Source organism: Rhamphochromis sp. 'chilingali' (genome assembly GCF_963969265.1).
Source record: "Rhamphochromis sp. 'chilingali' genome assembly, chromosome: 10".
Classification (NCBI taxonomy): domain Eukaryota; kingdom Metazoa; phylum Chordata; class Actinopteri; order Cichliformes; family Cichlidae; genus Rhamphochromis; species Rhamphochromis sp. 'chilingali'.
In genome coordinates this window covers 21,362,378-21,377,238 of record NC_137937.1, presented here as the reverse complement: position 1 = coordinate 21,377,238, position 14,861 = coordinate 21,362,378, and the positions used below count along the sequence as shown (strand labels likewise).

At 40.2% G+C, this 14,861-nt stretch overlaps 1 protein-coding gene across 2 annotated transcripts; it reads left to right on the top strand.

The window, feature by feature from the left end:
- The first annotated feature begins 2,771 nt into the window (after window positions 1–2,771).
- mat2ab (methionine adenosyltransferase 2Ab) lies at window positions 2,772–7,534 on the top strand. Of its 2 annotated transcripts, XM_080893995.1 has the most exons (9): window positions 2,772–3,003; window positions 3,737–3,814; window positions 3,904–4,026; window positions 4,117–4,229; window positions 4,319–4,462; window positions 4,543–4,761; window positions 4,839–5,021; window positions 5,396–5,529; window positions 5,987–7,534. In XM_080893995.1, the coding sequence occupies exons 1-9, from the start codon at window positions 2,910–2,912 to the stop codon at window positions 6,087–6,089; spliced, it is 1,191 nt and encodes a 396-aa protein (XP_080750121.1). In that variant the 5' UTR covers window positions 2,772–2,909; the 3' UTR covers window positions 6,090–7,534. The 2 variants fall into 2 exon arrangements, with proteins under 2 accessions (XP_080750121.1, XP_080750122.1); XM_080893996.1 differs by having other exon boundaries at window positions 5,396–7,534.
- The last annotated feature ends 7,327 nt before the right edge of the window (window positions 7,535–14,861 follow it).

Genomic DNA, 14,861 nt, shown 5'->3' with positions numbered 1-14,861 from the left:
TTTCTTTCCCATTTTACTAGCAAAACATAAAGAAAATGTTACGGATTCAAATATTGGGGATGGATACAAGAGGAAAAACCAAAAGAACAACACTGGTCCGGCCGGGTTGAGTCAAGCGATGATTTTAATGATCACACGCGTGGGAGATGGACACCGTACGCAGACAGCATCAGATCTCAAAATGGTGGAGCATTGATCAACCTCTTATAGCCTCTAGTGGCCCCCACCTAATCATAAAAGCCTGAACATTCACATGCTTTCTCTCACTCAGCGCCTAAGCTACGACCTTGGCTCCCTGTTTATCTGCTCCTGCTGAGATGGGACAGAAAACTCCAGTATGTTCTGTTCTCTTCTAATCAGACAAATAAGGCGATGACTTTCTGCGAACAGTATTTCTTATAACTCAGCAGTATAATGCATCATATAACAATATCATTCATTCACAATAAATCAGCAGTCTAATGTAATGCAAATCAGTTTAACAAATGCACTAGTTATCACCTTCTTCTAATTCAGGAGAATAATGCAAACTAAAACTACATAATAATTCACAATCTTTAATTAGGGGTATAACATGGCATAAAATAATATTATAATCTCACAAAAACCATGCATGGCTCTGGGCTTTTGCAAAGAAATGACAAGAAACAGAGTCTACATTGTGAAATCCTTTGCACAAATTACTGCATATTCATATCTCCTTTGGGGTGTCATTATAAAGGTAAATAGAGTAGCGGCACTACCGAGCTACATTTATTTCAAAGATAACAAGCAGTGAAGGGGACCTTTAGTCCATTATTAATCTAATGAAAAGAAATCAAAACTTATTGATTTGCTATTGTTTGCTATTTTAGATTTTCTGAAGTCTAAAATGGTCGGCAACAAACACATTGTGCAGAAAGCAACAGCAGGTACATCTTGCATCATACTTTTGCCCTGTGAAAGGAAACTGTCCACCCTGCACATTCATGATGAGTGCACTGATGCAACACTGTCAGGGACTGATTTGCTTGGTTTAGTGTCACTATACAAGGCAATACTGACCAAGCTAATAAATTCACAATGAAAATCCTCTGATTCAAAAGGCACTGTGGGGGGGGTGGGTGTGGTCTAAACCTCTGTAAACACTATGTCACTGTGACTGTTATGTCACTGTAATATCTAATGAAAAAAATAGAAATGGATGCAGAATGTCAATATTCACAATGACATGCAGAATAGATTTATGCAAGATGTCTCAGCAAACAAGTGGTTCACTAAGATATTATGTAAGTGTTTTGTCAGCTTCTACATGCATATCAGATTTGTGATAAACTTATCTTTTGTGGGTAAAAAACAAAGATCTATGTGTTCCTGTGAAGAAATACAATGTTCCCAAACTAAAGATAGATAGACTCTGGTCTCCTAAAGTGGAATGAAATCTTGCAAATCTTATTCTCTGTTTTGTTTTATGTTGTGACTTCTTTGCTTTTGTTTAAGTACTAAGTTTTAGAGATAATAACTAAATCCATCTGGGACTAACAAAGGTACATTCTCACAAAACATAGATGTTGATTATATTAAATAACAGGCCCTGGAGCATGAGAGAGAGAGAGGAGCATTTTTATTCTAATATAATCAAGTTGTGTTTAGATATAATATCCACAGCATCTGTTCCCCCCCCAACAGTCCAATTTTCATTGGTGGAAATGCATTTCCAGGTTATTCTGGCTGTGTCACCAGGGAAGCGAATGTTCTGATGTACCCACGATAGCAAAACTAATGCAACTTATCAGATTAATTACGCCACTGCTGGTTTATACCAAACTTTAATAATTGTTTCCAGGAAACCCACTTCTCATCCAGTACACTTAAGCCTATGATCAAATACTTAAAAACTAAAATATGGCACTCAATGGGAGCTGCATGGAATTATACAAAACAAACAATACCTTAAATCCGACTATTTACAATGCTTTCTATTTGTTGTCTAACCGGAATTTTTATTAGTCCAGCATACATGCGAGCTCAGCCCCAGCCGGTTAATCCTTGGTGCTCAATTTGTGGCCTGTAACTTGAGAATTCAATTTGAGTTTTGATATTTGTATTGGAAGACAACAATGCTGTATTCTTTTTTAGTCCAAGGCATTAATAAATTCAAGAAGGATGTGTTTGGGTGGAAGGCACCGATTTTCAAACTCTGTGCCACTTTAGAACCCAAATAAATGCTCCCCCTCTCCTCACCTTACAATTTTCACTCAGTCACTGGCAGCTCAAAGCACCAAAATCTACTTTGTTTACACAGTTTGTGCGTATTCAGCTTAGCTTCACTCCATATTTCCCCTTTGGTAGTCTATAATAGATCCATGCCTAAAAAGGAATTCCACGCACAGTTTCAGGAGTAAACAAAATAAGTTTATGATCTCAAAAGGAGTTGTTTTATAGTCAGATCAGAGCAAAAATTATTCTTTAATAGTTTTAGCTGTTAAAGGTGGGCTTCTGACCTGACCAAACTACCACATACGATGGGACAACCTGGACGGATTTACAAGATCATCATTCTTGCCACACCTTCACACGTCCATATACTTTAGGTATTATACTATTATTTCTAGGGAAAAACCTGCATATCGGCCATGTCACTGTAGCATCTACTCGGCACGTGTTCGCTATCAAATTCAGCACCGCATTCTCGGTTGGTGCGCCCCCTTCATAGGCTCAGTGGTACGGTCCGCCTACTCGTTACGTCATGGCGTCTGACTTCGCAGGATAAATACAGCTGCTCTGCGCAATGAGGCTCAGAACACCGAGACGTTAGGGGTTGTCCTTTGAAGAGCTGGGAAAACCGCCGAGGCAGTGCCAGTAATACCGACTAAAGACGTTACCAACCCCGTAATTTAACGTTTTCGTACCAGTGGCAGCCGTTAACGATGATGAACGGACAGATGAATGGTTTTCATAACTCCCTCATTGACGAGGACTGCTTCTTGTTCACCTCGGAGTCCGTCGGGGAAGGACATCCCGGTAAGACGCGAGATGTCGGCCTTCTATCGTTCTGGCTGATGAAATAAGCTACATCTCTTGCTTTTTTTTTTTTTTTTTTTTTAATAGTTTGTCCCACAAACTAGCCTATTACTGTATTAAAATGAACAAATAGGGAGTGAAATGACAACATCGCGGCCCTTTTTTCCCTCTTCTTGTACCTTGGCCGGCTTCGAGACCACGCGCTACTAGCTGATGTAAGCTAGCTAATCTTAAGTGAATAGGTCATTCTGTCGCGTGTCTCCGCCACCGGCAGCAAATGTAGCACAATAGTCATAGTGGACATGATGACATTGTCATGTGAATTGTTTCTTATTTACAGTATCGTTATTCGTTTTAACTGGTTTATTTATTTTTCTCATCCTGCCATCCGTCCCTATTCATGAAGCACGCGGCTGTTTGTGTAGGTGACTCCTAACACAGTCGTCTTCATCCCTGAAGATGAAAATAGACTGTGCATTTTATCAGTCTGTCGATATGTAGTTGGTTCAAACATTTATAAGTGTACCGTGCTTGCCTTCCGGTCTCCGTGGAGTTGCGCGGGCTCTCTTTGACGCCACACGTGCGCATGCTGACATGGCGACCGCCGAGACTCCGGTCTATTCCTCTTGAGTATGAAGGGGGACAGTTTGCGCCGACGTGCGGCATTTTACGTTTAGACCCTGTGATGTGATCGATGTTGCCGTTTACTCACGTTATTGTTTTTGTTTTTCAGACAAAATCTGTGACCAGATAAGCGATGCAGTTTTGGACGCCCATCTGAAGCAGGATCCAGATGCCAAAGTTGCATGTGGTAAGTAAATATTTCCTATCTTGTTTGCTTTGGCTTCACTCCTGTGTTGACACCAGGGTATTGAACTACATGTGAATTGCCTCATGCAGAGACCATTGCCAAGACTGGGATGATCCTACTGGCAGGTGAGATTACCTCACGGGCCACGGTGGATTACCAGAAAATTGTTCGTGACACCATCCGCCAAATTGGATATGACGACTCCTCCAAAGGTGTGCATTGCTTTACTGATTTTATTTCCCTTTTTTTTTCTTCTTTTTTTCTGTAAGGACTGTTCTTAAACTCCTGTGTGTTCTGCCTAGGTTTTGACTACAAGACGTGCAATGTTCTTGTGGCGCTGGAGCAGCAGTCTCCTGACATTGCTCAGGGTGTTCACATTGATCGCAATGAGGAGGACATCGGAGCTGGGGATCAGGTTAGTATTGGCCTGAGTGTTCTGAAACCACAAATACAACATGTTGTCCTTTAACAGCTTTTTAAAACTATAATTGTCTCACTCTGCAGGGTTTGATGTTTGGATACGCCACTGATGAGACTGAGGAGTGCATGCCTCTCACAATCGTTCTTGCCCACAAGCTGAATGCCAAGATGGCTGAACTGCGCCGCAATGGCACCCTTCCATGGCTCCGACCAGACTCAAAGACACAGGTATTCATCATTTTATTTTCTAATTTTCACTAGCAAAATGGGTTGTTCTAAAAAGTTGCTCATTTTGTTTCTTTTCACAGGTTACTGTACAATACCGCCAGGACCGCGGTGCCATGCTGCCAGTGCGTGTGCACACTATTGTCATCTCTGTCCAGCACGATGAAGATATTTGCTTGGAAGAGATGAGAGATGCTCTGAAGGAGAAGGTCATCAAGGCGGTTGTTCCCTGCATTTACTTGGATGATGACACCATCTACCACCTGCAGCCCAGTGGTCGTTTTGTCATTGGAGGTCCACAGGTAAATACCTTTTCATGGCGTGTTTTGTTTATCGGGAGCTATTGAGCTTTGAGTTTACCTTGATTCCTTCATTGCAGGGAGATGCTGGCCTCACCGGACGTAAGATCATTGTAGACACTTACGGAGGCTGGGGAGCCCATGGTGGCGGAGCCTTCTCTGGGAAGGATTACACAAAGGTGGATCGCTCTGCTGCTTATGCGGCACGCTGGGTGGCCAAGTCCCTGGTGAAAGCTGAGCTTTGCAGGAGGGTGCTGGTCCAGGTGAGTGGTAGTGGTAGAAGCTGCGTTTCCACACGGCATGTTCAGAAACATTTTCTTTTTTTTAATATATTTTGTCCTATTGGGGTTCATCAGATTTGTGGGTAGCTGTGGTTTCACTGTGCTCTAAAAGCTGGGTGTAGATTAGTTCTTTTTTTTTTTTTCTTTTTTTTTTTTTTTTTTTTTTTAAATCAGCTGAAGACTAATTTAAACCCCTAGCCCCATCTTCGAAAGGTTGATTTCCTGTGGTGGAAACACAGCCAACCCCCCCCCCCCCCCCCCCCAAGTCTTTATTTCAGGGAGCAAGGCTGCAGCAGACTCCTGCCTGAAGTTTTCTGTTTTCCTGCTTGATATAACACATCTGTGTGCTGTATTAGGTGTCGTATGCCATTGGAGTTGCCCACCCCCTCTCGATTTCTATCTTCCACTATGGGACATCCCACAAGAGTGAGAGGGAGCTACTTGACATCGTGAAGAAGAACTTTGATCTCCGGCCTGGAGTCATCGTCAGGTAATGTATAACCTTTGAAGCCACCTCCTCACTGATAGCACAGTTCCTGGAGGATTGCTGTATGTTAGTTTCTCCAATCTGTAGTTTATTATATCCAAATAAACTATATATAGATTATTAATTAGGGGGTGAGGTGATAAACAAATTGCATTAGGTTAAACACCTAAGCTTCAGTGGGGGCAAACAGCTTATTTAGTGGGGGGTCTTGTATTTGGATTATTTAGCTCAGTTAGTGGTTTTATAAATGGGAGGAGTTTGGTTTCTGCAAGCTGCAATGTCCTGTGGTTAGCAGGGTAAGTGTTGCGTCTTCACGTTCCTCTCTTTACCAGCCAGCCATCTAATTGATTTTTTTCGCTGTCGCCACTCCCCACTGGCTAATTCGAGTATTATGCCTGTGTGTGTGCATTTGAGGTCACTGGATGTGACTGCTGCTAAAGAGTCTGATTATGTATTCCAGGGATCTGGATCTGAAGAAACCCTTGTATCAGAGGACCGCAGCCTACGGCCACTTTGGCCGAGACTCCTTCCCTTGGGAGGTCCCCAAAAAACTCAAATACTAAACCTGTTAAGCTTTTACCCCCAGGCTTGTTGGTGTATACTACAGAGAAGCCTCCAAGGTTCCGGGGGTGAAATGCCCTTTTCTCTCATATTGGTACCATTTAACACATTAACCGCTTTCCTCACTCCACCTCCCTTCTTTTGTCTTGTTACTGTTTTTCTGCTGATTGCAGTATCGTGCTGGGTCCCAGGAGGCATGCCTCAAACTTGATGTTTTAAAGAACTAGATGAGTTCCATGAACTCATGCACCGTAGTACTTACTGTTCTCCCACGTCTTGAGGTTCCCCCCGCTTCGTATTGTGATGCGCTGAGTAGCTGCGTTCAGCCCTCATTTTTGGCATTCCACACTCATCACTATCGTCACTATCACTGTCATGGCGGTAGTATAATAGGCTTTATGTGATATTCCTCTTAATTTACTGGTGCTACTAATGAGTCTGCATGACATCTAAAAGAGAAAAATAATTTCAAAGTCCTCTCAAGTGCATATTTGGAGTCGTGTGATCTGGCTGTGTCCCCCTAAAATTGTTAGCTTCTCCATTCCTCCTGTTGTCAGCCTGGTACGGTTGTTCCTTGACCCCCAGTGTTCATTTATCCTTTTTGTTAGCTTGTTTTTTTTTTTTCCCCCCCTCATCCTTGTGGAGGATGCTAGAATGGCACAATTTAAAATTCAAGGGTTGTTGCTGTTTTCACTATTTAAAAAAAAAAAAAAAAAAAAGGAAAAAAAACTATGCATTGCAGGCTAAGGGGCAAGCCAAATCCTAATTATTCAAGCTCTTAAATGAGCATTAGGCCTCAGACACCCCTGCAGACCTTTGCTGTTTTCTGACGTAATACAGAAAAGTCAGAAGCTGCTGTCACTGCTCTGGTCTGCAGAGGTTTTGGTTATACTTGAAGGTTATGGGAAAAATTGAATTGCTTATGCATTGAAATTCAATTTTAAACTAGTCATTTAAAAAAAAAAACTAGTTACACTTGATTATTTTATTTAATTTTTTTTTGTATGCTTTGAAGTGACCTAAAGACTCCATTTCCCTCAAGTGTATATAGATGGCAGGTGTAGCTACAGAGAAACCTGTTTCATCTTTGTCCTTAGAGGGGTGTGTTCTTTGCCACAGTCTTATTGGCTAGGAATTAAACCTCAACACTATTTATTTGTTCTCTGAAGCTCGGTGTGGATACAGAGAAGCCGAAATTTCAGAAGGCAGCTTTAAACAAACTTGGGTATTAGGTCTTGACTTTCTTGTGACGTGGTCATTTTGGTGTTTGGCTTGAGGCTCCAGAGTGTTGTACAGAAAAGCTTTGGACTGCCTCGGCAAGAAAGTGTCACTGGCTAATTGTAAATGACTATTTTACAACCGTTTTTTTTTTTTTTTTTTTTTTTAATTTTTGGACTGCAGAACTTATTTTTTTTAGGCAGGTTAGTTATCGAAAATCCCATTTTTTTTAAAATATCTGGTGCAATTATTTTATTTAATTTTTTTTGGCTCAAGCCTATCCCCGTTACTGTGATGGCAACATTTGGTTGGTGTAGTACAGAGAAACCAGCCTTGTTTACATGTCCATCTCATGTGTGGGATAGAAGTTTTGGTTTTGGTCCCTTTTTTTTACTACTTGGAGGTCATCCCGTTGGCTATAGTAAGTGTAAGAGTGCCTTTTCTATTTCCTCTGCTCCCCATTTGCTTTTCTCCCCACCACCAACATGCGTTCAACTTCCAAAGGAACACGTAGCTCATTCTGTATTAAACTTCATGTCTGGACTGGGTAGTTTCCTTCTCTGTAATAAACAACTACACCTCTCAAGTGTCTTTGTGCTTTATTTTTATTTTTATTACTTTATTTGGGGATGTAAAAAAAAAAAAAAAACGCAACTGTGACATTTTAAGAATTGTGATGCAGGTTGACTCAGGCTCGGGGTCCAAAGGTGGTGCTGGAGTCTTGAAAATTCAGATTGCAGTACAATGTGGTTGTGGGTGGGGAGAAACCCTCCAAGATTAATGCTGATCATTAACATTGGTTTGAAAATCATACAAAATTAGAATGGGTTTATAAATAAACTGCAATCCTAATGGATACATGTAGGTCTCCAGTACACATTACCTCTTAATCACTTTGTTTAACTGTTTGGCATTCATCGTCAGGGTCACTGGTAAGGCTAGCATCACTTAACCGGGGGAACTAAAGGGGTTTCAGAGCCACTGGACCAGTTTCAGCCCTGAGCAATGTTCACTGCGGTCTTTTGATTTGTTACTAGCAGCTGTCAGAACAAGATAAAAGTCAGGTTATTTTCATGTGACTTGGAGCACAACCAACACCCTGGCTGAGCTTTTTAAGCTCAAATTGTAGCTGATAATTTAGTTATATGGTAGGTAGTGGGAATGGAGGAAGCTCCAAAGAGTAATTTGATCTGTGTACCCTCCCACCCTTCATGCACGCTACCAAGCAACAATGTGGTACCACTTGTGGCAGGGCAGATAATACTAGGCACACCCAAAATGGTTTTGAGGGGGAAAAATACAAACATTTAAAGATAGTTTTAACAGTCAGGGCTGTACCAAGCAAAACTGACCTCATGTACACTCATCACGTTATGCTAATAGCTCCTTAAATTCTACATATTTCTGACAGAAAATCGAAGACTTTATACACACTGAGTCACATAAAAGCGAAGCCACTTGTACTGTTTCAAAACAGACTGAAAAACTTTGGGTATGCATACCTGTATAATAATAAAGATGGACAATAATGTGTCATGATCTGGTTACGGCAATAATGATGAATGAGGTTAAATAGCTGAGGTCAACCATCCAAAGCAATAAACAGTGAAGAAGACTGTGCAGGCAGGGTCTGCGGTAATGTGTGGCTGAAAGATGGCAGTGAAGGTTTACAAGATGGCTGGAAATCTGTGTGGACACGATTGGAAATAAATACACCAGATGGACAGCTCAGGTTGAGTGGTTTGGAGACAAAGGGAGGAAAAAAAACTGCATACCTCCTGCTGCCTTAGCCTTTAACAAAGAAAATTGCGCAAGATAATTTGTGGTGTAAGTCTTCAGTTAAGTTCAGCTCATGTTCGGCAGTTACATAAGACACACGTAATGTATTCTAACCTGCCAGCCAGGTGTGTGCAACACTTCTTTAAAAAGGCTAAAAAATGCTGCCACCATCAAACATGTCTTTAAGTAAATAAGTATATCAAAGGGAATATACAGTGTAAACCTTTGTCATTTGCCTAATTTGTGTCCAGTTGTACACCAAGTATAAGTCTGAGCACAGCTCATATCTGTGTTTGGCACTGAATGTTCTAAATAATCCACCTTACACTATAACCTGCCATTCAGACAAAATGCAACTTGATGGTAGCATGCATTTACCCAATTGTGTGATTTTTATTTATTATTTATTTTTTCACCGTTTCTTTGCATATGCTTTGGGTGAATTTGTTTGAACTTCAAAACTGTTAAAACATTGCGGTGTCTTAATGGACTGACTAATGGTTTGCTCGATACCTTCCAAATAAGTGATCGTAATGTGTCTGAAATGTAAAAACAAATCCATGGTTGTGTAAGTAATGAGCAATGACCCTGAAGCAAATTCCAAACACTGCGATTTGAGCTTCAAAGGGGAACATGTGCCACCCTTTCTTAACCGAAGATAATATTTCCAGTTACATCTCAGAACTCATCGGTCACTTTGAAAAGGTTGAGCACCCGTTTCAGCTACATTTGAAGTTGTTAACCAGAGCAAAGCTTACAACAAATTGATGAGATCATAGTAATGATTAATAAATCGATAAAATGACATAAGATCCCAATTTAGCAGTTTGAAAGGTTTGCACAGATATTTCTTTTATTATCAAACACCCATGAAACTTTATGATGTGATATTTTAGTCATTTGTACTGTTGGCATTCTGTTGTGAAACATGTCATTGTTAGCATGCAACACAAGGTAATATGTTAATTACAGTTTTGTAATGAAAGCAATAAAAAGGCCAAATATGGTCTGAGAAGATTCTGTTGTCATTCCTAATCACACCAGAATGTCGGACAAGTTCGGGCAGTTCACACAGCTCGCTGCCAAAAGGAAATGGCAAACAACTGTTAAGAAAAATATTTGCCTCCGGAGACAGGTGTATGCAAAGAATTTAGACTGAGCCGCTTAAAATGTTTAAAGTTTAAAGTAAATGCAAGGGTAAAGAAGTAAGGGTAAAGGGTAAAGAAAGGGTAAATGCAACCAAATAAACAATAAAAATGTCCCTTTGTTTGTTTAACCTCCTAGGACCTGGCGTCCACATATGTGGAAATCACATTTTTGGTTGTCTAGACCGAAATACAAAATTTTGCTCGACAAGGGCCTGATATCCACTTATGAGGACATTATACTGCCTATTTTATCAAAATTTAAAACAAATGTCCTCATATGTGGCTCTCATCAGGTTAAAGAAAAAAAAAAATCTGCTGATTCTTTGTTTTTACATACATTGGGTCTCAATATGCACAAATATAAAAAAATAAATAAAAATGCATGCCATGGAAGAGTTCGAGTCTTAGGAGGTTAAAGGTTAAGTTTCATTTTTATTTTGAAAAGTTAACATAAAAAAATCACCTGCAGTTTAACCTGTCGATGACCTGCTGAGGGAACGTCACATTGAATGGAATATTATGCTGAGAACAGTTTTTCCTGTACTGAATGCTTCACTCCAAATCATGTAGATGTTTTATTGGCATAAAAGTCTGTGCAGACTGAGATCTAGTGAGTGTGATGCCATTTCAGTATAGGGAAGTGTCGTGTTACAAAAAAAACCAAAACAAAAAAACAGTTTAAAATGATAAGGGTTTAATGGACTGGTTCTTGTATGGAGCTTTTCTACTCTACTACGCACTATATACTACGACATCCCTCATTCAAACAATCAGTTTTTATTTGCTTTCTAGTTCATTCGCACACATTCACACTCCCATGATGGACCGCAACTTGGAGTTGAGCATCTTTTTCAAGGATACTTTGGCATGACTGTCAGCCAGGGATTGAAGCACCAACTTTTCAAGGTTCAAGGTTCTTTATTTGTCACATGCATAGTTATACAAGTATAACACACAGTGAAATGTAGCCTGACACGCTCCTCGACATGTGCACTTTTTGGTTAGTAGATGACCTGGTTAATCTCCTGAGATGATCTGAGTTTTGTGAGATGGCACGTTATCCTGGTGAAAGCAGCGATCAGAAGATGGGGACGCTATGGTCATAAAAGGATAGATATGGTCTCAACAATACTCAGGTAGGCCTCAGTTGGTACTAAGGAAATACACCCACACCATTACACCACCACCACCACCAGCCTGAACCACTTATACAGGCAGGATGGATCCATGCTGTCACGTTGTTACATTGAATTCTGACCATGCTTTTTGAATGTTGCAGCAGAAATCGAGACTCATCGAGGAGTTGAACAGGTATACCTAATGAAGTTGGGTGTGAGCATATTAATTTTTCTACTGCAAAGGTCAAACTTCAACTGAGAATTACTATATGCTGAGCAAGAGAAGCCTTACTGGAAATAACTTCTAGGAACCTCTCCCTTTCCCTTTTACGGAGGACTGGATGTACTTCTTGACTCTGAAATTTAGCCTTGCACATACAGTTACAGTCAAGTTCTGCTACTCGAGTAACATCACTAGACGTCTTGGACCCAAATTGTGGTTACTGGTCGTACTGCAGCAGCTGTGCATTTCCACTACAGCGCTCGACAGCTAAGCATCTATATTTAGCCGAATGTTAGTAGAGGGGAGCTCATACTTGAACAGCTTTGAATGGGCAAGAAGACTCACCACGGTAACAGCACCATGGTACCAACAGAGGCTGTTGCAACTGAAAAGCACTGAGAACTAATTAAAGGAAAAAGGCTTGGAAGCTTGTTTTTCAAGAACAATGCACCACACACACACACTAAGCAGATCTTTTTTCTTATGTAGCAACGTGCTGATAAAGCTTTAGCCTTTTATTGGTGGTTGACTTAAGCATGCTGCAAGTGGAATACAGTCATAGTGAGAAGGGCAGAGGCAGGTCAGCTGTTTAGTTGAGGTCACTGGCATTCACTGTCAGGATTAGATGACAGCTGATACAATATCTGTATGTGTTTGCTGTTGCTCTACTGTACTTTTGCAGAAAACTGGACTTCCTCCTCCAACTTTTCTGCACAAGATGTTCGCCTTAATTTAGCTTTAAACTGTTAACAAAGGGCGAAATAAAATGTGAACTTGCAAACCACAAGGGAACTCAAGAGTGCTTTGTTTTTTAGTTACACATTTATAGATGAGGCTTTTGTAACACATTTGTTTTTAAAACGAAAATGCATCGTCAGCTAGCAGTTCGTTTTTTTTGTCACAGTATGTATTTCATGATTTGGCTGTTTAGAAAGACAGGTTATCTTCACAGTATCTTATACCGACAAAGTGCAGTTACAAAGGTACAGCAGATAACAAGGTAACTGTGAATCAAACTGAGTCATTGTCAGTTCCAAAGTTGTGCAATTGTGTTTTTGGGGGTGGTTGGAAGTTCTTTCGAAGTGTTATGACATTGAGATTAAGTAACCCAGCCTCAATTCTCTGATCTGTTGTATAACATCCGTCTCCGAGACTGCTCCATTTGGTTGAGAAAAGTTCCCAAGCCAAATGCTAAACCTCAAATGCTGATCTCATTACAAATTTCAAGATGCGTTTTATTATAGTATATGATGGTATAAAGTTGGATTTCTATTTAGTTACAAGAACATCAAAAGCAAGAAAAAAAGAAGAGAAATTCAGACGCATGGTCAGGTGATGTGGCTCGAGGGTCTCGCTGTAATGATTTAGCCGGCAAAGTAAACAGAACTCTAAACTCCCCAAACATTGAGGGGTCAGATATTGGATGCTAGGTTTGACAATAGTGCTCTTGTTGACAATATTTCAGTTCAAGTGTTTAGTACTTCAGTAAATAAATCAAGACAAACAATGTGATGTAGGCCCTGATAGTAGAGAAGCTGAATGGCTGACTGATTTTGACATTGGGTCAGTATGTTTGTTAGTGGAGTGTATGAACATCTACTGTATGTAAAAAATAAAGACAATACAAACTTGCACATTCTTGCAAATAGAAACTGTATGTTTATGGTTTCTGGATTTTTCTTAATTTGTCTTTTTTTTTTTTTTAATAATACAGCAGTGGATGGGAAAAGAGTCTAACCAGTGCTTTTTACCACAATGGCTAACCAATTGGTGCTTTGCTAAACTGCATAATTTCACCCCTTAAAAGCTTTTCACAGGCAGAATTAACGTACGGAAGAAAAGGTTTTGAGTTACATAATTTCTAATGATAAGCTACACTAAGGGTCGGGTATTGAATTGTGAGCTGTGATTGGGCCATTTCAGCCAACTGGAAATCTGTGTAACTTTAGATAATCTGCTGAGCAGCAGAGTAGCTACCCTGGGAATGTGTCTCCCTCCTTCAGTCACATGCTGCTTAAGAAATGAAAGCAAGCTGGAGGAGGGCGTTGACGGCATGAAGGGGAGTGTTTCGGTTCAGCCAATCAATTTGCACAGCCCACTCCTCCTTGACAAGGCTTTGTGTAATATTTGGCCCGCCCTGTGATCAGAGGATGAAGTTTGCATATCTTCATACGTCAATAAAAACAATGTAGTAATCTCCCACTATGGCGTGGCTCAACAGTTTATCTGTCTAAATGTCAAGTCAGTTTTGTATTTTTCCATAGCCAGGGAAGTGGAGCTTCCCATTTTCATTTTCGAGTTTGATAGGAGACAGACATTTTAACATGTGCATGCTATCGGCCTTTTAGGGGGACGGACCTTTTTTTCCTCGTTTTTTCTTGAATAACTGATAGACATCCGTTTTAAAATGAATCCTGTCGTAGCTGTCAGGTAGGGTCTTACGAATCATAGGAATTTGACTTGAGGCATTTTCACAATACATCACTAGCGAGTTCCAGCTTGCTTGGTTAAGTCAAAGTAGAAAAACAAATCATAAACTACTGCTCCAGGTAAAAAGGTGGGGAAAGAAATAACATAATAGTGGGAAAAAAGTTATACAAAAATCACAATTGCTTAAATAATATGAGAACAGGTACAACTTCACACAAACTAATCACTCCTTTTGGTCACAAGATGAACATCTGCTTTGTCACAGAAAACTCAAGTTCATATTTTAGAGCTCTGCATAGCAAAATATAAAACTGCCACTTGAAATCTGAACTCTACAAATTAAGAGTTTTTCCTGTGTATAGGAGGCTATATATTGTTGGACAAGCAGCCCCAATGAGATGAGATTTCTGACAAAGCAGAGGACAGAAGCTCTGACTGAGGTGCACAAAGATCCTGAAATGGATACAAACCTAAGGTGCTACTCCATGTACAGCAACTTGCCACCTAATTCTTCATAGCCCCTCAGAGGGGGAAATATTAGAACAATTCAAAGTGCCCTTTTTATGGAAACTAAACTGTTTAGTAGGTCTCTGTAGAAAAATGCATTCTTTATACAGAAGTACAGAGTAAAACCTGATTTAAACAGAAGGAAAACTACAGCAGAGGTCTGTGTGGTTATATGACTGATGCTGCCACCTGCTGAAAATGTGATGTGAAACATTTGTCAAATCAAAGTGATGCCGTATTTTTCTATGTTCCAGTATTATATTCATGTTTAAAATCAGAATCTCTGTCATATAAGATGATAAGGAAAAAAAAAAAGTGGTGCTCAGCACCATAAAACTGGACAGCAATGCA